At 37.5% G+C, this 23,352-nt stretch overlaps 1 protein-coding gene across 2 annotated transcripts in view; it reads left to right on the top strand.

Annotated features, from left to right (window-relative positions):
* Positions 1 to 3,025: 3,025 nt before the first annotated feature.
* Positions 3,026 to 23,352, top strand: part of rfx7b (regulatory factor X7b) — a 20,791-nt gene continuing 464 nt past the window's right edge. Inside the window, exons 1-10 of one of the 2 annotated variants that reach the window (XM_079858930.1) lie at positions 3,313 to 3,431; positions 5,220 to 5,253; positions 12,635 to 12,720; positions 13,425 to 13,463; positions 13,608 to 13,730; positions 13,816 to 13,932; positions 14,464 to 14,548; positions 15,293 to 15,500; positions 16,289 to 16,584; positions 17,602 to 23,352. The exon at positions 17,602 to 23,352 is cut by the window's right edge and continues 464 nt beyond it. In XM_079858930.1, the coding sequence (XP_079715056.1) occupies positions 3,322 to 3,431; positions 5,220 to 5,253; positions 12,635 to 12,720; positions 13,425 to 13,463; positions 13,608 to 13,730; positions 13,816 to 13,932; positions 14,464 to 14,548; positions 15,293 to 15,500; positions 16,289 to 16,584; positions 17,602 to 21,150 (4,647 nt within the window). In that variant the 5' untranslated portion in view covers positions 3,313 to 3,321 and the 3' untranslated portion in view covers positions 21,151 to 23,352. Of the gene's footprint in view, positions 3,432 to 5,219; positions 5,254 to 12,634; positions 12,721 to 13,424; positions 13,464 to 13,607; positions 13,731 to 13,815; positions 13,933 to 14,463; positions 14,549 to 15,292; positions 15,501 to 16,288; positions 16,585 to 17,601 lie in introns of both variants that reach the window. The other variant, XM_079858931.1, reaches the window with a different exon arrangement.

Genomic DNA, 23,352 nt, shown 5'->3' with positions numbered 1-23,352 from the left:
GTGATGTTAATGCTTTGAAAGCTCTATACGCTATTGCATGACCTTTGACCTCATAACTTTAATAAACGACAGATTATGAGACATAACTTATGATTCGGTTTTATGAAAATAAATGAAAATGTAAACGGAGTACAAAATATTGCATGTATTGTAGTGAAAAATACATGCCGGTTCAGAATTAGAGTGCAATTAAACAAATTAATTTGCTTTAAATATAAAACTGGTGATGATAAATGTGATGTTTGAGAACATTTACTACCAGCAGAAGGCAGTATAGAGATGTATAGAGGGCCAGTGTAGAGTTATTAACAGAAGAGGGCAGTATAGAGATGTATAGAGGGCCAGTGTAGAGTTATTGACAGCAGAGGGCAGTATAGAGATGTATAGAGGGCCAGTGTAGAGTTATTAACAGAAGAGGGCAGTATAGAGATGTATAGAGGGCCAGTGTAGAGTTATTGACAGCAGAGGGCAGTATAGAGATGTATAGAGGGCCAGTGTAGAGTTATTAACAGAAGAGGGCAGTATAGAGATGTATAGAGGGCCAGTGTAGAGTTATTAACAGAAGAGGGCAGTATAGAGATGTATAGAGGGCCAGTGTAGAGTTATTAACAGAAGAGGGCAGTATAGAGATGTATAGAGGGCCAGTGTAGAGTTATTAACAGAAGAGGGCAGTATAGAGATGTATAGAGGGCCAGTGTAGAGTTATTGACAGCAGAGGGCAGTATAGAGATGTATAGAGGGCCAGTGTAGAGTTATTGACAGCAGAGGGCAGTATAGAGATGTATAGAGGGCCAGTGTAGAGTTATTGACAGCAGAGGGCAGTATAGAGATGTATAGAGGGCCAGTGTAGAGTTATTGACAGCAGAGGGCAGTATAGAGATGTATAGAGGGCCAGTGTAGAGTTATTAACAGAAGAGGGCAGTATAGAGATGTATAGAGGGCCAGTGTAGAGTTATTGACAGCAGAGGGCAGTATAGAGATGTATAGAGGGCCAGTGTAGAGTTATTAACAGAAGAGGGCAGTATAGAGATGTATAGAGGGCCAGTGTAGAGTTATTGACAGCAGAGGGCAGTATAGAGATGTATAGAGGGCCAGTGTAGAGTTATTGACAGCAGAGGGCAGTATAGAGGGCCAGGGTAGAGTTATTGACAGCAGAGGGCAGTATAGAGATGTATAGAGGGCCAGGGTAGAGTTATTAACAGAAGAGGGCAGTATAGAGGGCCAGGGTAGAGTTATTAACAGAAGAGGGCAGTATAGAGATGTATAGAGGGCCAGTGTAGAGTTATTGACAGCAGAGGGCAGTATAGAGATGTATAGAGGGCCAGTGTAGAGTTATTGACAGAAGAGGGCAGTATAGAGATGTATAGAGGGCCAGTGTAGAGTTATTGACAGCAGAGGGCAGTATAGAAATGTATAGAGGGCCAGGGTAGAGTTATTGACAGCAGAGGGCAGTATAGAGATGTATAGAGGGCCAGGGTAGAGTTATTAACAGAAGAGGGCAGTATAGAGATGTATAGAGGGCCAGGGTAGAGTTATTAACAGAAGAGGGCAGTATAGAGATGTATAGAGGGCCAGTGTAGAGTTATTAACAGAAGAGGGCAGTATAGAGATGTATAGAGGGCCAGTGTAGAGTTATTGACAGCAGAGGGCAGTATAGAGATGTATAGAGGGCCAGTGTAGAGTTATTAACAGAAGAGGGCAGTATAGAGATGTATAGAGGGCCAGTGTAGAGTTATTAACAGAAGAGGGCAGTATAGAGATGTATAGAGGGCCAGTGTAGAGTTATTGACAGCAGAGGGCAGTATAGAGATGTATAGAGGGCCAGTGTAGAGTTATTGACAGCAGAGGGCAGTATAGAGATGTATAGAGGGCCAGTGTAGAGTTATTGACAGCAGAGGGCAGTATAGAGATGTATAGAGGGCCAGTGTAGAGTTATTGACAGCAGAGGGCAGTATAGAGATGTATAGAGGGCCAGTGTAGAGTTATTGACAGCAGAGGGCAGTATAGAGATGTATAGAGGGCCAGTGTAGAGTTATTAACGGTAGAGGGCAGTGTAGAATTATTTTACTGTTCACAGATTCAATATTGAAATAACTTTATTGGCATGTTTAAATGAGTTACATTGTCAAACATAAATAAATGTATAATTTATCACATGCACTGAAATCATATATTACTATATATATATATATATATATATATATATATATATATATATATATATATATTCTGTGCAGTGACAACAGAAATCCATGTTATGAAATCCGACACCCAAATGCAATGACCTCTGTGTGATTTCATTACTGGTACATTCCGCCACTTTTGTCTTAGTGTTAGTTTTAAATTAGTTTAATGATAATTACCTCAACCCAAGTCACTTTGGGCATTTTAATAAAGGTTTTATAAAGCTGTTCTCCTCCCAATGTAGGTGATTTTCAGTTTTTACTGATCTAGATGCTATAGAATTATATTTATTTTCAAATAAAGCTAATTGATATGCCATGGTATTAACATGTTTTGGGCACATAGTAGGCTACTATGGTAGTAAGTAATCACTTGATTGAAAAGTAACCCTAAACTCTTTTTTTACATTTATGGAATAATAAAACACATTTTATCTTTATATATGAATAGAAGGGAGAATTAGTTCACTTTTTAGGACAATTTCCAGCAAAAGTGTAGCAAGGTTACACACGCGAGCGCGCACACGCCTCATTTTAATATACATTTTATGAAGCTGTTTTCCTCCCAATGTAGGCTATTTTCAGCTTTTAGTGTTCTACACAGAGATACTATAGAATTATATTATTTTCAAATAAAGCTAGTTGATAAACAATGGCACATATGATAGTACTATGGCAGTAATCACTTTTTTTTGTTTGTTTTTGGAAGTAACCTAAACTCTTTTTTTATATGTTTAGAATAATAAAACACGTTATCTTTATATATGAACAGAAGGGTGTTCACTTTTGAGTGCAATTTCCAGCATGAGTGTAGCTAGGTTACACACGCGAGCGCGCACACGCCTGTACGCCCGTGCGCATGCGCAGTCCCCGTTTCAGCTCGGTCAGTTGCTGCTGCTGCTGTTTCTCTCGGAGAATCTCCGTGTTTTTCCGCCTCGTTCTCGCCCGCCGCGGTGTATGCGTCCGAATCCGACAACCGAGCCCGTGCTGCTCGGTCCAGACTCCCGGTAACGGCTCGTCTCACCTCGGCTCCGGGCGTTATGCGCTCAAATGAGGCCTACATGCTGAATCTGTCCTCCTCTTCCTCCTGCTCCTCCTCCTCCTCCTCTTCCCCCTCCCATGCATGAAGCTCACCGTGATGGCTGATGATCAACAACAACAGCCCGGTGTTCCCGGTGTTCCCGGACCGTCCCTGCAGAGCCTCGAGGCCACGGCACTGCAGTACAACAAGATCAAGAACTCCATTTGGTGAGAGATCCGATCTCGCAAACATTGCATGCATCTGATGGCTGGCACTTGTAACGGGATGTCTGATTCCATTGCATGTTATGTTCTGATTGTTTACAGCCTTATTTCAACTGGACAGTGGGCCTACATATGATTTCGTTGCATGCAATATCTGATTTCAGATGCATGATTTCATTGCATGATGTCTGATTTGATCTCATTGATTATCTCGTCATTGCACTGGACGTCAGATGTCATTGCACAGTATATCTCATTTCAGATTCAAGTTATATCTAAATTCAGTGCATGGGAATGTCTGATTTCAATCCATGGACAGGGTGATTTTGTTGCATGGGATTATGTCTGATTTCAGTTTCTTGGATATGATGTCTGATTTCATTGCATAGAATGACTGATTTAATTTCATATGGCATATCTGTTTTTAAATGCATGTAATATCAGATTTCAGTGCATGTGATTGTCTGGTTTCTAATTTCATTTGCATGTCTGTTTTCAGTTGCAATGGATGCATGATTTCATAGTATGGGGATGAAGTCTTGAGTTTTATCTGATTGACTTAGGCTACTTATGCCATTGCATCGGATGTCAATCGGACTTCAATTTCAAGTAATATCTGATTTTAGTGCATGGGAATATCTGATAATGCATTGTGGCGTGGAACATATGATTTCAGTGCATGTGATTATTAATATTTCTAAATGCATTGCATTGGATGTATGATTTCATTGACTTGGATAGAATTTATCCAAGCATGCAGATTTTATTGCATACTTGCAGACTTTCTGATGTCATATCTGGTTTCAAATGTAATTTTATGTAATTATGTCTGATTTCTAATTTCATTGCATTTGGATATCTGATTTCCGTTGCAATGGATGTATGATTTCATTGCATTCTGATTTTTATCTTGATTTTCTTCAATGCATGTCATTGCATTGGATGTCAGATTTCTTTCCTCAACACATCTTATTTAAATGCAAGTAATATATAATTTAATTCATGGGGATATCTGATATCATTTAATGGATTGTATGATTTTGTTGCATTTGATTTCTGATTTCAGTGCCTGTAAATATGTCTGATTTCTGATTTCATTCTTTGGATATGATTTTGTCTGATTTTATTGCATGGGTTTTCTGTTGACATCTTGTCATTGTGTAGGATGTCTGATTTCATGGCATGGCATATCTGATTTCAAATTCAAATTTGAAAAAATGATTCAAAAATTCAAAATGATTTCAGAGCATGGGACTCAATCAGACGTCCCATTCAAATGAAATCAGACTTTCCATGCAGTGATATCAGATAATCCATGCAATGCAACTACTAGACATCATCCACATGCAATGAAATCATATATTATAGGCATTTAAAAATAACATTTTGAAAGTGACGTCAAGCATCCTTTGCATTGAGATCCCATGCAGTGACATCAGAAAATCCCCATGCAAAATCATACATCCATTGCAACTTAAATCAGACATCTATGATTAATAACCTAAGATGTCCACAAAAGCTTATTTTCTCCAGAACCAACAAACCCGTTCGTTTAATAGGCATGTGTAGAAGAAAATGCACATGCCCTGACTCGACCTTTGACACTGTCATTAATAATGAAAGAAAAGTCCTGCTCATTCTACGAATTCTTTTATCTTAAATGAAACCACCTCCAACAAATGCCCTGCCTGTTATCTGGAACTCAACAGCATGTCTTGTTTTCACTGTGTTTATACTTTTTTGTATTCAAGCATAACCACATTAACAATCCTTGTTTTTCTTGTTTTGCAGCAAATCTGTACAATCAAAAGTGGAGAGTATATTGGTAAGTCTCTCATGTCATTACTTATGAACATTTAGTGTTATCAGACAGATATTTTGGACTCTAAATTCATATTCTGCATGAGCCGTGTTCGAAGGTGTTGTTTATAATGCAGATGCATTCTGTATTAATGCAGCAAGTTGCAATGTTGTTTGACAAGCGTAAAGAGCTACAGTTAATAAACTGTATTATTTGGCGGGAGAATATATATTTTTTAAATATTATTTATAAATGTAACAATTTATTGAATATTGATGTCTTATCCTATTACGGTTGCCACTGTTTATAAAGATAATTGGCATTTTTTTAAAGTAATATTGGGTAAATATTGCAATAAAAATGGATAGAAATGGCTTTCATTAATGTCATTTAAAAAAAAAGACTTCTGGGAAAATTTTACATTTCCTATCAAAATTAAAGTGAAAGAGCTTATATAATTGCTCTAGTTTTATATTGTTATAAGAAAATATCGCTATATTATTGTCTATAATTTTCTTTAAATGCATTCGGGTCCATTTTGACCCGGAAGAGGTAATTTCAGGATTATCATGGTAAAAACATGGTAACATTCAAAATTTTAAAAAGTTTGCACATTCACTCATTAATGAGAAGTTACTTATCAGATTTAATATGGTTTAAGTTGAAAAATATTAAATTATGACTCTCAGACCCGAGAATGCAATGGGAATGTATACAGTTTTGTTTAATGCATAACAAGGGTTAAGTTCTACTATTTCTACGTCTTTGAGCAGAATTGATGTAAATAAGCTTCTTGTCAGTGCGTCAAGTGATTATAACATAATGCTTTACAACTCAAGTACCACACATTTTGCAGATGAATAGTTTTCTACACCACATTTGTTTGTTGTTAAGTAGCCTAGGCTTTTTTAGTTTGCTGAGAACAATCTTTTATGTGAGTTAGGCAAACTAGACTGAACTATCCACAACTTTCAACCGATAATGTTCAAGACAAAGCTGACAAAAATGAAAGTCAAAAGTCAGTCCTTGCAGGCTTTTCTATTTTGTGTTAATTATTGCTTTTGTATATATATAAACGTGTGTCATGACTCCAGTAACAAACAGTTGTAGTCATGGAGTCCGTTACCAGGAAGATGAAAACAGGGTTCAGTCACTCTATATTTAAAGCAAGCAAAACTTCCTTAAACGAATAATGTGTTATAGTTTGATTTGCTATTTTTAGCTCACTTTTGAGTAATATGCCACAATTTATAATGAAATAGAATTGAATGGAATAGAATACTATAGAATGTTTATCATCATGAGGCTGGGCTGGTGGAAATTGTTCTAAGTACAGCTATACATTCACAGCTTTTCAACAGTGTGCAAATGTACAAGTACAGTAAAGTAATAAGCTTCTAAAGCTTCAGTATGAATGATTCTTTCACCAGGTAATGTAGTTAATTAGTGTGACTGTGGCTGTTTGTGGAAACAATGCTGTAATGTGTGGTGCATTATTTTAAAATGTGTAACAGGTTTGTGTTTATTTGTATGTTACAAACAAGGCTTATCCAGTCAGAATTTAGAGTTGAATCTGTCTGTTTCCAATCAGAATTTAAAGTTGTATCTGTCTGTTTCCAATCAGAAATTCGAGTTGAATCTGTTTCCAATCAGAATTTAGAGTTGAATCTGATTCCTATCATAATTTAGAGTTGAATATGTTTCAAATCAGAATTTAGAGTTACATCTGTTGTTTCCCATCAGAATTGAGCTGAATCGGTCTGTTTCCAATCAGAATTTAAAGTTGAATCTGTCTACTTCAGAATTTAGTTGAATCTGATTCCAATCAGAATTTAGAGTTGAATCTGTTTTAAATCAGAATTTAAAGTTTAATCTTTCTGATTCCTATGGGAAATTTAAGTTAAATCTGCTTCCAATTAGAATTTAGAGTTGAGTCTGTCTGTTTGCAGTCAGAATTTAGAGTTGAATCTGTCTGTTACCAATCAGAATCTAAAGTTGAATCTGTTTCCATTCAGAATCTAGAGTTGAATCTGATTCCTATTAGAATTTAGAGTTAAATCAGTTTCAAATCAGAATTTAAAATTGAATCTGTTTCAAATTAGAATTTAGAGTTGAATCTGTTTCCAATCAAAATTGTAGAGTTGAATCTGTCTGTTTCCTGATTCTAGGAATCTGATTCCTATAAGAAATTCGAGTTCAATCTGCTTCCAATGATAATTTAGAGTTGAGTCTGTCTGTTTGCAATCAGAATTTAGAGTTGAATCAATCTGTTTCAAATCATAATTTAGTTGAATCTGTCTGTTTCTAATCAAAATTTAGAGTTGAATCTGATTCCTATCAGAATTTAGAGTTGAATCTGTCTGTTTCCAATCAGAATTTAGAGTTGAATCTGTTTCCAATCAGAATCTAGAGTTGAATCTGATTCCTATTAGAATTTAGAGTTAAATCAGTTTCAAATCAGAATTTAAAGTTGAATCAATTTCAAATTAGAATTTAGAGTTGAATCTGTTTCCAATCAAAATTTTAGAGTTGAATCTGTCTGTTTCCTGATTCTAGGAATCTGATTCCTATGAGAAAGTCGAGTTCAATCTGCTTCCAATGATAATTTAGAGTTGAGTCTGTCTGTTTGCAATCAGAATTTAGAGTTGAATCAATCTGTTTCAAATCATAATTTAGAGTTGAATCTGTCTGTTTCCAATCATAATTTAGAGTTGAATCTGTCTGTTTCCAATCTGAATTTAAAGCTGAATCTGTCTGATTCCTTTCAGAAATTCGAGTTGAATCTGATTCCTATCAGAATGAGTTGAATCTGTCTGTTTCCAATCAGAATTTAGTTGAATCTGTCTGTTTCCAATCAGAATTTAGTTGAATCTATCTGTTTCCAATCAGAATTTAGTTGAATCTGATTCCTATCATAATTTAGAGTTGAATGTTTCAAATCAGAATTTAGAGTTGAAACTGTCTTTCCAATCAGAATTTAGTTGAATCTGTCTGTTTCCAATCAGAATTTAGTTGAATCTATCTGTTTCCAATCAGAATTTAGTTGAATCTGATTCCTATCATAATTTAGAGTTGAATGTTTCAAATCAGAATTTAGTTGAATCTGTCTTTCCAATCAGAATTTAGAGTTGAATCTGATTCCTATCATAATTTAGAGTTGTATCTGTCTGTTTCCAATCAGAAATTCGAGTTGAATCTGTTTCCAATCAGAATTTAGAGTTGAATCTGATTCCTATCATAATTTAGAGTTGAATGTTTCAAATCAGAATTTAGAGTTAAATCTGTCTGTTTCCCATCAGAATATAGCTGAATCTGTCTGTTTCCAATCAGAATTTAGTTGAATCTGTCTGTTTCCGATTAGAATTTAGTTGAATCTGATTCCTATCATAATTTAGAGTTGAATATGTTTCAAATCAGAATTTAGAGTTGAATCTGTCTGTTTCCAATCAGAATTTAGAGTTGACTCTGTCTGTTTCCAATCAGAATTTAGTTTAATCTGTCTGATTCTGATTAGAATTTAGTTGAATCTAATTCCTATCATAATTTAGAGTTGAATGTTTCAAATCATAATTTAGAGTTGAATCTGTCTGTTTCCAATCATAATTTAGAGTTGAATCTGTCTGTTTCCAATCAGAATTTAGTTGAATCTGATTCCTATCGTAATTTAGAGTGGAATCAGTCTGTTTCCAATCATAATTTAGAGTTGAAACTGATTCCTATCGTAATTTAGAGTTGAATCTGTCTGTTTCCAATCAGAATTTAGAGTTGAATTTGTCTGTTTCCCATCAGAATTTAGCTGAATCTGTCTGTTTTCAATCAGAATTTAGAGTTGAATCTGTCTGTTTCCGATTAGAATTTAGTTGAATCTTATTCCTATCATAATTTAGAGTTGAATATGTTTCAAATCAGAATTTAGAGTTGAATCTGTCTGTTTCCAAACAGAATTTAGAGTTGAATCTGTCTGTTTCCAATCAGAATTTAGAGTTGAATCTGTTTCCAATCAGAATTTAGAGTTGAATGTTTCCAATCAGAATTTAGAGTTGAATCTGATTCCTATCGTAATTTAGAGTGGAATATGTTTCAAATCAGAATTTAGAGTTGAATCTGTTTCCCATCAGAATTTAGAGTTGAATCTGTCTGTTTCCAATCAGAATTTAGAGTTGAATCAGTCTGTTTCCAATCAGAATTTAGAGTTGAAACTGATTCCTATCATAATTTAGAGTTGAATATGTTTCAAATCAGAATTTAGAGTTGAATCTGTCTGTTTCCAATCAGAATTTAGAGTTGAATCTGTCTGTTTCCAATCAGAATTTAGTTGAATCTGATTCCTATCGTAATTTAGAGTGGAATCAGTCTGTTTCCAAGCAGAATTTAGAGTTGAATCTGTCTGTTTCCAATCAGAATTTAGTTGAATCTGATTCCTATTGTAATTTAGAGTGGAATCAGTCTGTTTCCAAACAGAATTTAGAGTTGAATCTGTCTGTTTCCAATCAGAATTTAGTTGAATCTGATTCCTATCGTAATTTAGAGTGGAATCAGTCTGTTTCCAATCAGAATTTAGAGTTGAATCTGATTCCTATCGTAATTTAGAGTGGAATATGTTTCAAATCAGAATTTAGAGTTGAATCTGTTTCCCATCAGAATTTAGAGTTGAATCAGTCTGTTTCCAATCAGAATTTAGAGTTGAAACTGATTCCTATCATAATTTAGAGTTGAATATGTTTCAAATCAGAATTTAGAGTTGAATCTGTCTGTTTTCAATCAGAATTTAGAGTTGAATCTGTCTGATTCTGATTAGAATTTAGTTGAATCTAATTCCTATCATAATTTAGAGTTGAATGTTTCAAATCAGAATTTAGAGTTGAATCTGTCTGTTTCCAATCAGAATTTAGAGTTGAATCTGTCTGTTTCCAATCAGAATTTAGTTGAATCTGATTCCTATCGTAATTTAGAGTGGAATCAGTCTGTTTCCAAGCAGAATTTAGAGTTGAATCTGTCTGTTTCCAATCAGAATTTAGTTGAATCTGATTCCTATTGTAATTTAGAGTGGAATCAGTCTGTTTCCAAACAGAATTTAGAGTTGAATCTTTCTGTTTCCAATCAGAATTTAGTTGAATCTGATTCCTATCGTAATTTAGAGTGGAATCAGTCTGTTTCCAATCAGAATTTAGTTGAATCTGATTCCTATCGTAATTTAGTGGAATCAGTCTGTTTCCAAACAGAATTTAGAGTTGAATCTGTCTGTTTCCAATCAGAATTTAGTTGAATCTGATTCCTATCGTAATTTAGAGTTGAATCTGTCTGTTTCCAATCAGAATTTAGAGTTGAATCTGTCTGTTTCCCATCAGAATTTAGCTGAATCTGTCTGTTTTCAATCAGAATTTAGAGTTGAATCTGCCTGTTTCCGATTAGAATTTAGTTGAATCTTATTCCTATCATAATTTAGAGTTGAATATGTTTCAAATCAGAATTTAGAGTTGAATCTGTCTGTTTCCAAACAGAATTTAGAGTTGAATCTGTCTGTTTCCAATCAGAATTTAGAGTTGAATCTGTTTCCAATCAGAATTTAGAGTTGAATGTTTCCAATCAGAATTTAGAGTTGAATCTGATTCCTATCGTAATTTAGAGTGGAATATGTTTCAAATCAGAATTTAGAGTTGAATCTGATTCCTATCGTAATTTAGAGTGGAATATGTTTCAAATCAGAATTTAGAGTTGAATCTGTTTCCCATCAGAATTTAGAGTTGAATCTGTCTGTTTCCAATCAGAATTTAGAGTTGAATCAGTCTGTTTCCAAACAGAATTTAGAGTTGAACCTGTCTCCTATCATAATTTAGAGTTGAAAATGTTTCAAATTAGAATTTAGAGTTGAATCTGTCTGTTTCCGATTAGAATTTAGTTGAATCTGTCTGTTTCTAATAAGAATTTAGAGTTGAATCTGATTCCTATCATAATTTAGAGTTGAATATGTTTCAAATCAGAATTTAGAGTTGAATCCAATCAGAGGCAAGATAACTACTTCATACAGATGTCATACTGTTCAGTAGCCAGAATCAATGTAATAAAACCTTTAAAAAGACTCAGCTTCCATGTTCAGATAGAATAAGCCTGCATGTTTGTTTTATACAATACCTCAATATGTGACCCTGGATCACGTCACCAGTCACATGTCGCACAGGTATATTTGTGGCAATAGCCAACAATACATTGTTATGGGTCAAAATTGTCGATTTTTCTTTTATGCCAAAAATCATTAGGATATTAAGTGAAGATCATGTTCCATGAAGATATTTTGTAAATTTCCTACCGTAAATATATTTTTCTGAGTGGACGCAGCAAAATCGCAAACATACATGGACAACTTTAAAGGCGATTTTCTCAATGTTTAGATTTTATTATTTTTTATTTTTTTGCACCCTCAGATTCCAGATTTTCAAATAGTTATATCTTGGCCAAATATTGTCATATCCTAACAAACCATATATAAATGGAAAGCTTATCTATTCAGCTTTCATGTTATGTATAAATCTCAATGTAAAAGAAATTGACCCTTGTGACTGGTTTTGTGGTCCAGGGTCACAAATATCAGCCCTAGCATTGAATAGATGGATTTATAACGGCTACCTGGTGCATTTATGAAATAACAGTGAATTGTCTTTTATTTTTTTATTTACTGCTCATTGGCTGTCAAGCCTCACCCCATTCATGAGTGCCGGTTTCCCCTAGCAACAAAGAGGCAAATAGAATAGGAAGAGGTGAGAGGAATTCATTCTCACCAGCCAATTGAAAGCGAGGTGGGAGGAGCCTGTGCTGAAACGAAGTGTGTGTCAGCATTGACATGCATGTTTACTGACAAGGTTTACATGGCAACTGGCTAAAAGCTGAGCAGGACTGCAGGTTTGCTGGTCATATGCGCAGACACACTCCAGTATTGTGTGTCTGTCGGACTCGAGGGGACCTGCTTTTCCCCTTTGAATACGCCAACCCTGCGCAAATGAATGCAGGAGAAAACAGTGATGTCATGGACTGCGAAGTCTTGCAGGGGCCGAAATAAATGTTTGGCTACTGGATATCTTGTGTAATCTATATTGAAACCATCATGGCCTTGATCAACCTTCGAGTGATCAACCTTTAAGTGTCAAAGACTTGCTAAAATGAGCAAAATAACATAACCAAATATAATAAATCCGTTTTGTCTATAAAATGCTTGAAATCTGTAGTCTTTCACACCCAAATACCAAATGAACTGACAGTTTAAGTTGTTTAAGTTAATTATTTCTTAGGTTAGTCATAGAATTTCGCAGATTTTTACACTTTTATTACATTTAATGACTGTTTGTTTGTTTTTAGAGTAAAAATAATATGAAACTTGTCTGAAATGCCCTTGTGTTCTTCATTTACGCAGCAAGATGTTGAGAAGTTTACAGATATCGAAAAGCTCTACCTCTACCTTAAGTTGCCTTCTGGTCCCAGTGGTGGCAATGACAAAAGGTACATGTTATTTTTAATCTATTTATTCCTTTCCATATCCCCCTCCCTTCCTTTTATGATTTGAACACCTCAAAAACCATTTGTGATCTTTGTGCTTTGCGATATCAAATACACTCATAGCATATAGTATGTCTGATGTTTATTATTCACTCATTCAGTGAAACATGCATATCTAGTGAGATGCATTGATGTAATAAAATCAAGAAGTGTACAAGTATCATTTTTTGGTAACACTTTACAATAAGGTTCATTAGTTAATATATTAACTAACATGAACTAACAATGAGCATTTGTTACAGTATTTATTCATCTTTGTTAGTGTTTGTTAATAAAAATGCATGTTAGTTCACAGTGCATTAACTAATGTTAACAAACACAACCTTTGATTTTAATAACGTATTAGTAAATGTTGAATTTATTATACTAAGATTAATAAATGCTGTAGAAGTATTACTCATTCTTAGTTTGTTAACTAATGAACCTTAGTATAAAGTGTTACCCATTTTTCTTTGTAAGATTGCCTATTTTTGCATTTGTTCTTTTGCATCATGCTGTATTGAATCATATGAGCTAATCATTTCACCATTTAAATAGATTTTGTGTCAATTATGACATTGCAATACCAAGCTTCCTGTGTTTTATCATTTGTTTCCCCTTATCTGTCCATCATGTCAACCCCTCTTTCCCAACATGATGTCCAATAGAACTGAAAATCAGAGGGGCTCTGCAAGTCCTGCACTATGGTACTACAACTTTAACTATATCAAAGGGAAAAAACATTCTTGTAACGTGATATATTATACAGGAGCAACAAATGTACACACATATATTTCTGCAACTACAGCATCACTGTTTCAAGCCTCCCTTTCCCTCTGTTTTTCCCGTAGTGACCAGAATTCAATGTCGTCCAGTCGGACTCAACAAACATACGCGTTCAACTGGATCCGAAATCACTTAGAAGAGCATCCGGAAACCTCACTGCCAAAACAAGAGGTGTACGACGAATACAAGTGAGTGCGATTTAATGCAGTGACGGACAGGATTTGTTTGCTTGTACTCATCGGATTCTCATGCTGTTTTTTTGGGTTTTTTTAGGAGTTATTGCGACAATCTGGGTTACCATCCTTTAAGCGCAGCTGATTTCGGGAAGATCATGAAAAATGTTTTTCCGAACATGAAGGCACGTCGTTTGGGCATGAGGGGGAAATCAAAATATCCTTTTCTGTGGAAATTTGAGATGTCACATACAGTAATGCTATACATCTTTTGAAACAAACTAAATGCGTAGATCATATGTGACCCTGGACCACAAAACCAGTCAAGTGAAATTGGGATCTATACATCATCTGAAAGCTGAATAAATAAGCTTTATTGAATAAGCTTTATTATGATGTATGGTTTGTGAGGATAGGACAATATTTGTCCGTGATACAACTATTAGAAAATCTGGAATCTGAGGCAAAAAACTTTAAACATTGAGAAAATCTCCTTTAAAGTTGTGCAAAAATACATGTTTTATATATTTACGGTAGGAAATTTACAAAATATCTTCATGGAACATGATCTTTACTTAATATCCCAATGATTTTTGGCATAAAAGAAAAATCAATAATTTTGACCCATATAATATATTGTTGGCTATTGCCACAGATATACCCCGTGCAACATGTGACTGGTTTTGTGGTCCAGGGTCACATATGTGAGAAGTCATGAGAATTGTTGTGAACCTTTACGATGGATCACGTACTGCTACAGTGGTCTGAGGAAAAAAGCATTTGTGCACATGCCGTCACTCCCAAACCTGGACTTACACAAATCAGGAGATGGGGTGAGTGTCCTGTTCTATAATAATAGTAGAATGATTTCTGGAGGATCATGTGACACCAGAGAGTAATGATAATGAAAATTCAGCTTTGCATCAGGAATAAGTTACATGTAGATAAATTGTATTGATATTTCACTATATTACTAGGGATGCACAGATATGAAAATTTTGGCCGATATCGATAACCGATAATTCTTTATATTTTAAAGCCGATAACCGATATATTGGCCGATAAATCTAAATCCAAATTTTTATATAATTTTTGAGAGCATGATTACAAAAAAAAGTCTCACCATTAAAAGTCACGTCTCAAACACACAATTACAATCTTCTCATTATAATTTTATGTAGCCGGTATGACAGACTTGCTGCACTGAACCGTATTTTCCTTTTTCAAAGTGATTCCAATCATATTTCAAGCAATTCAAACCCATCATGTTGAACTGTGCGCATCTGAAGTGTCTCAGCTGAAGGAAATAATACATTATTAATCAGCTTTAATATATCAGCCAAATTTTCTTATCAGGCCGATAACGATAACACCAAAAAGGATCATATATCGGCCGATACCGATATTGTGGCCGATATTTCGTGCATCCCTAAATATTACTCTTTTTTTTTTTTTTCTGTATTTTTGCAGCTTCGGTGTTTGAGACTTACAAACATTTCACACTTTTGACCAGTCATGTAATATTTTCACCAGTCATAACTGATAAGTAATCCCCTCTTCTCTGTCTGCTGCTTTAGTGTGAGTTGTTGGAGTCGACCGGACAGTCTCCCAGTGCCGAGGACGAGATGCGTTCTGCTGCCTGTGGTCTGGTCTGCGAATGGGCTCAGAAGGTGTTGAGTCGCCAGTTTGACAGTGTGGAAGAACTGGCACGCTTTCTTCTTAACAGTCACTATATAGGCACTAAGTCCATGGCAGCTCTTACTGTTATGACTGGAACCCCAACAGGCAAGACACAAAAATTACCTCATTTACTTGCATGATTGTCCAATGCATGATTAAACTTATTGTTTTTTACTTTAACTCTTTTTATTGATCTTTTTATTTCAATCAGAGAGTTACAAACAGAAAGACAATACAGTATTTGTTTCAACATATTAACCAAGAAATCCAGCTGAAATTAAACAAAAGCATTCCTTACTCTCAGAGCCAGTTACACAAAAAAAGAGGAAAAAAAGAAAAGGATTATAAATGCAAGTCAAGTAACCTTCATTTATACAGTGCTTTTAAGAATATGGATTGTTTCAAAGCAGCATTACAGTGATTATAGGAAATTACCGTAACAGATTGTTTAGGCTTTACAACAGCTCTAGAATAAAGTTATTGTCCAGCTAAAGTTAGTTTTGATTGATTCACTTCCATTGCGAAGATCATTAGTTATTAACTTAGGGGCCGCTAACACGACACCGTTCTAACAGGAAAACCCTTTGCATGCTCCAAAACATACCAGCATATTACAAAACAATATCAGTAAAATAATATTAAATTAAAATATATATGTGTATTACATAAATGTGTGGTAGCAATATAGACAAAATACAGCAAAAATTAAAACCTTACTAAGAGACAGAGAAAAAAACAACAAAACTTGCACCTTTTTAAACAATCACAGAAAAAACAAATACAATTTATTTCCCTTTTTCATGTACTCTGTTTCTTAATCAATCAGGGGTGAGAGAGAGGACAAGAAAATGTATCATTGTTTTTAACTTAAACCTATTTCCTAAAAATGCCAGGTATGAAAACCCCTACGTCTGCGTTTGTGCCAACCGGTGAAGCCAACTCATTCCTTCCCCAAGTGAAGACCCTCCCTTCGCCTTCTGTAGACGCCAAACAGCAGCTTCAGCGTAAGATCCAGAAGAAGCAGCAGGAGCAGAAGCTCACCTCTCCTTTGCCCACCGATGCCCAGGTGAGAAGGGCCGAGGCGGGCACACCTGTCCCTGGGTCCAGCCTGACCTCTGGAAGTCCTGCATTACTGTCCCCTCAACCAACCATAGGCATTGTGGTTGCTGCTGTTCAGAGTCCTATCACAGTAAGGAGATTTTGGTTGCTAACGGGTAGGGGTGTGACGAGACACTTATTTTAGAAGACGAGACACGAGATTGGGTTCACGAGATGAGATTTTTGCACAATATTTTATAGAAATCCTCAATGACAAAATTCATGATTGGAAAAATAGTCGGCAGGTGCATTTTTGAAATGTTTTAGCTAATAATCTTGTAATAAATATAATTTCAGTTCTACTTTCTGAGTATGAATTATCAGTAACATTACAATAAGGTTCATTTGTTAATGTATTAACTAACATGAACTAACAATGAGTAATACATTTGTTACAGCATTTATTAATCTTTGTTAATGTTAGTTAATAAAAATACAGCTGTTCATGTTAGTTCACAGTGCATTAACTGTTAACAAACACAACCTTTGATTTTAATAACATATTAGTACATTTTGAAATTAATATTAACTAAGATTAATAAATGCTGAAGAAGTTTTGTTTATTCTTAGTTCATGTTAACTAATGAACTTTATTATTAAGTGTTACCGAATTACCATATGCATTGAAAGACAACAATATACAAGCACTGTAAAAGGTTTTGCCACAAACTCAACTGACTTGCTTTTCTCCTGTAAGATTTTTAAGTCTCTTCAGACCTTACTGTACATGATTTATGAGCTTCCAGAAGTTCTGATTGAGGCTGTGTGTGACCTCCTAATTTAACTACTTTCCACAAATTGAACATAGAAATAAAAACAGTACAATGGTTATTATTTTTTTGAAAAACTGTAAAACGACAGTGGATGGTATGCCGCGGTGGGCACTGTAATGTAATGTGAATGTAGCGGTGGCATATTCTATGCTAATTTCACCCTCCCGCTCCGTCATGGCGATATTGCGAGACAGATTTTCCCTCAACGAGAAACCTAGAAATTTAGTCTAGCGAGATCTCGTGGCACGAGATCTTGTCACACTCCTACTAACAGGGTATGGATGACTTGATATTTCTGAATGGACAATTGCTTCAACTATTGTTTTGTTTTGCAGGTTCAGAGAAGCAGGCAATTAATGACCTCTCCAAGTCCTGTTGGGGCAGCAGAGGGAAAAGTTGTACCGGTTAACTTCCAGGTCGTGACACAATCCCTTAAGCAGTCTCCAAAAACACCCCAGAATATCTCTGCCAGCCCAGTTGGTGACCGGTTGGCCAGACATCGATATGCCCAGATCTTACCTAAACCTTCCGCCACAAGCGCCATTGCACTTCGCTCACCCCAAACGCTCCTCATCACCAACAGCCCCATCAAGACAGTGATGCCCACGCCTCATGTTAGCTCTGTAAATGTGGTCAAGATGACTGCAATATCGCTAGCGCCCAACAGTAGCAGTAATAGTAGTACTCCTACCCCGTTGCGACCTGCGTCAGCAGGCATCAGTAGCACAGCTTCCCAGGAAGAATTTAACCAAACCCAGCAAGCTCATAACGGGGCGTCTGCCATCTCTCTTCAGTCATCTGGATTTGGGAAGCCTGGACGTCCTTCTATAACCCCAACCCCGTTAGCGTCCACCATTACCAATGAGGTGAAAGTGACATTCGAAGCTGTGAATGACAGTAACTCAGCTATTTCTGTTGATAAACAAAGCACTGCGTCAGGAGCAAGTACAGGACAAAAGAACGAAAGAGCCACTAAATACCGGGCTTCCAGTGAACCCTCTCTGCTTATTAAGGCGTCCCCTGTGCCTGAGAGAGTTATAAGGGCCAAGAGTGACTCTACAACCCCTTCAAGTACAATCATGGAGGCTCTTGCCCCAAGCAGCAATAACAACAGCAATGATCAACCAGAAAGTACTTTGTATTTAACTGTTACCAGCCAGAATGTAGACGCCGAATTGTCATCCATTTGTGCGGTGGCAACTGCAAGCACTTCTTCTAAAGATGCTGGTCTCTGTCTAAAAAGCCCTCGAAAACGCTCTGCATCTGTTTTGGAAACCCATACAATCCCAGTTAAAAGAGTATTCGTTTCCCAGCAACCTTTGGATGTTAGCAGCAATGCCAGGCCTGGTCTTGTAATATCAGCTAAGAAGATCCAGAGACCTGGCACCCCAGCAAGGCCAGAGAGTGCTCCATGCAAAGTTACGCTAAAACACAGTAGCTCTTTTCCAACTCAAATCTTGGCTCTTTCCGACACTCCCATTGGAATCTCTCGGACTGTTAATCCTCAAATCGAGAATGAAGTTGCTGATATCAGCCTGACTGAAACAGCTTCTGGTAATAGCACAGCTTTATTGCAACAAATCCCAAGTCACCACCAAATCAGCAGTGTTGTTTCTCAGGAGGTATCCGCTGTAAGTGAGCTCAAGAGCTCGCTTCAAGACTTCTCGCAACAGATGCAAGCAGAACACAAGCAGAATGCAGCTAATCCGTTACCGTTGATGGCAACTGAGACCTCCAGTCAGCTCTCTCTTCAGCAGGACATTGTTGATTTTGCAGGAGGCCAAGCTAGCATTGACTATTTCCCCTTCAATGATGATGATATGACCCAGGATAGTATCGTAGAAGAGCTCGTACAGATGGAGGAGCAAATGAAGCTAAATAGCAGCTTGCAATCCTACCTAAGTTGTGTGGATATATCCCTACAAGGTCAAACCACAGTTGGACAAGGAACAATCATGTCGCCCCATCAGACAAGTACCCAGTTCTATCATTCTTCCCATAGTAGTGCAACGCCAGTGCACACGCCAACTCCGACGCCTACGCCAACACCAACGCCTACTCCAACTCCTACCTCCGAGATGCTACCAGGGGGGAATAGCATGACCAGAGAAAGCCCTTGTTCCCGAATGGCAACTGTTACCCCAGTTGATAGCATCTTAGGTGGGCGCCATACACCCATTAGCACTCCACTGTCAAACTGCAGTAGCAGTGTTCCTCCAAGTCCCATTGAATGCCGCAATCCCTTTGCTTTCACTCCTATCAACTCCAGTATAACTGGTTATCATGATGGTAGTGTTGTGTCCAGCAGTCCAGTGAAGCCCATGCAAAGGCCTATGGCCACCCACCCAGATAAAGCCAAGCTGGAGTGGATAACCAACAGGTACAACAGCACCGCAGGCTCTCCTGTTATCTCAACCAACTCCACCATTGCTATCCTCCCCAGTTACCAGGATCTGGTCGAGGACCATTTCCGTAAACCACACGCCTTTGCCATCCCAGGCCAATCTCTCCAGTCTCAGTCAAGGCATCAGGATGGAAACTTCGGAAGGTTAACAGCCGTTTCTCCAGTGCAACAAGGACAGCAAACCACCCTTAGTAGCAGGCAAGAAAGTTTCGCCGTCCCAGCTCCGTTGGACAATAAAGGGGCCGGAAGCACATCCGCATCTGCAACCTTCCGGTGTCGTAGCGTTAGCCCGGCAGTTCGCCAGCGTAACCTCAGTGGCACCACTGCACAAACAGTCACCACTCCAAGGTCTGTTGTTTCTCCCTTTAATTGCCCCCTGACATCTGAGGTCCTTAACATTCTGGCCAACAACCAGTCGGTGGTCAGTGCCAGCACCTTGGCCCAAAGGAGCCAATCAGTGCCGCTAAACATCATGATGCAGTCTGAGCTGCTACCTGTCAGTCACCAGGCGCAGCAAAGCAATAGCGCTAAGATCACAACCGTGCTTCTCAGCAAGATGGACACGGACGGAGACGATGCAGTGCGAGGACTTGGTGTAAATAACCTGCCCTCCAATTACACCGCACGGATGAACTTAACCCAAATCTTGGAGACGACACAGGGCTTCCCCGGAGGCCCCAACCCTCAGAACCAGCAGCTGCCTCTGGACTCAAGCCCTTCGCCATTTGACTTCCAGAAGACGGGTTACCTCATAAGCACGGGAGAGGAACAAGTCGTCTTCTCCAGTGGCGACAGTCAAGCACAATCAGGCTCTGGACTGCAACAACCGGAAGAGCAGCTTGAGCTCCAAGAACCGCAATTGGAGCTGCAAGATCAACACCTACAACTCCAGAATCAACAGCTGCAACTTCCAGATCAGCAATTACAACTCCAAGACCAACAGTTGCAACTCCAGGACCAACAGATGCAACTTCAAGACCAACAATTGCAACTCCAGGACCAACAGTTGCAACTCCAGGACCAACAGTTGCAGTTGTCAGACCAACAACAGTTACAGGATGATCCGGATCTCACCCGGCAGCACTTGTTGCCCCAAACCTCTCAGCAGGTCGTGGATCACGAGCAACAAGAGCAACTGGACTTCAACACTACCGTTAAGGATCTCTTAGGGGAGGACAGCCTCAACCCCAGTTCACAACTCGTCGGACAAGTGGCATCTGAACTTAGTGCAGTCGCTTCTGACTTTTCCAGCGATATCCGGTTGACTTCTGACCTTTCTAGTAGCATTAATGACCTGAACACTTTGGACCCCAACTTGCTGTTTGACCCCAGTCAACAGCAGGACCAATATGAAGATGCCACACTGGAAGAACTGAAGAACGATCCTCTGTTTCAGCAGATTTGCAGCGATACTGTGAACTCTGCTGGTTTTGATTGGCTGGAGAATAAAGACCAGCCAACCGTGGAAATGTTGGGATAATATTATTTCCTGTTCCTTTACTGTTGATGTTGCTGTTGTCATTGTTGTTTATATTTATGGTTTCTGTTCAGCGTTTTGTTTTTTTGTATTGCAACGTTTTGTGTATCCAAAAATGTTGAATGACGTGTCTGTGCAGCAAAAATCTGGATGCTTTGGGCTTGTCCAGTGTAAAGTGCCAGCCTGAGGTAAATCTCTTACAGGCATGTGCTTTAACAAATGTTTTATTTTTGATTTTATTTTTTTAACAATTGTTTTGTTTGTATTCCTATTGATTTCGTGGATCATTCCAGTCATTTCTCCCTATTATTCAGAAGTAATTTATCTTGGATGGTCAAATAATTCATCTGGTTCCAATTGATAATGAAACATCACCTGGTGCACAAGCATATCCTTGATTTAATTCACACTCTTTTATATGTTTCCATCCACTAAAAACAGTGGATTTTGAGAACCTGCATGCAATATTCCAAGTGACAAGTCATTGACTTTGGGGAAACACTCTCTCTTAGATGGTCATATAAGAATCTTTTATTGTGGCTTTGTGAGATTGGTTGGAGTGTATTCAAATATCGTAAGTACAGCAGAGGTGAAATATCACATCTACATATCGTAAACCAGTCAGTTCAATGAACTGCAAGGTGCTACTTGGTGCTGACTTAAAGAATCGCATTTACTGAATCTCTCATCAGCCGTCATTGGTTTTGTCAAAGTGGTTTTACACATTTTTGGGGGGAAAGGTTATTTAAGGCCATACAACTTGTACTGTTAAATCCAAACTGTTGGGGAGGGATGAGATTTGTGCTATATACGTTAAAAAAAAAGAAGACTCGTCTGCCTTATTTCCAGAGTCTAAGGCCTTATTCCATCTCATAAAAGGCTTTGATGTTTTGAATTCAAGAACAAACTTGGTGCACTTAAAAAAAACAAAAAGGTGTTGTGTATTAGCGGTGAACATTTCTTGATCATCTCTTTAGATGGTCGCTAGCCATTTGTAGGTTTCTGCGCCTTTTTTTGCACATCATTTCAAACTGGTAGTGACAATGGTATGGTGATGGCTAGATATTCTTTCCAACTCGAGATCGACAGGAAAACCTGTGTAGTTTCTCCGGCCTTAACTCCATACCAAAGAGAAGCTGTCGAAGAACAAGAGACGTTGCGGTTTCCATCTTCAATTGGCGTCATCCAAAAGGGATCTTGTAGACAAAGTTTGTTTTTATCAAATTGCGGGATGAATCTTGTGTAAATTATGTATATGGCGGATGTACAGATAACTATGGTTTGGGGGAGCATGTTGTACAAGTTCACAAAGGCTAAATTTCTAGGCTGTTCAAGTTAGTGCGACATTTGTATAAAATAAAAAAAAAAGGACATAGTGGTCATTATGAAATTTCCATTTTATCAAGACGCTAACGGTGATGGTTTGTAGGTAGATGAGAGTGCCCTTAAGAAAACTCTGAGGAATCATAAGTCCATAGCCAGCACGATATCTCGCTTGTTACGTTTCTGGCTTTCTGTGATGTGCTAGTAAATGCTGTCTGTTGGATCTGTAGCTTGCTAATGTACCATATTTCTTAGGAGTTTATCGGTTCCTGCATACGCAGATGTGATGTGTAAATGAGAGAGGATGTTATAGCATGGATTTATCGAGAAAAAAAAAAAGAAATTAGATGAGGCTTGAATATAAAGGCGTTCATTTTATCGTGACTATGTCGTGTGCGGAGGCGAATCAAAGGAGCGGACACTGGAAATGGATTTGAAGTTCATATTATTGCACTAAAAGCTTTTTGTATTGTTTGTTTATTTCTGTCGTTTTAAGGAACAATTGGTGCCCACGCTATTTTTCTTCTAATGACAATAAAAAGCTAAAGGGGAATAACTCATGCTAGAAAATGACAATGAATAAACGCCTTGTGTAGCAATGAGCTCTAATCTCAATGAGATCCGCGTTGTACGACTTCTCGTACCTGAGAAGAAAATATGAAAATACGAGATTTAAAAATGACATTATTAAGCAGTGTGTTTTTAAAAAAGAAAAAAAATCCAACATGCTTCACCATGTTATAAAATGACTGTATGTGCGCATGTATGTTAAAATATCTATGGTAGTATTTGTCGTGACCACTCTTTTAGCCAATCAGAGCACTGGTATCGTTAACCAGGTCAAGAGGAGACAAAAGTAGTTCTATATGCATTTTATGATGT

Source organism: Squalius cephalus (genome assembly GCF_949319135.1).
Source record: "Squalius cephalus genome assembly, chromosome: 23".
In the NCBI taxonomy this organism is placed as follows: Eukaryota; Metazoa; Chordata; class Actinopteri; order Cypriniformes; family Leuciscidae; genus Squalius; species Squalius cephalus.
This window is presented reverse-complemented; position numbering and strand designations above follow the sequence as displayed.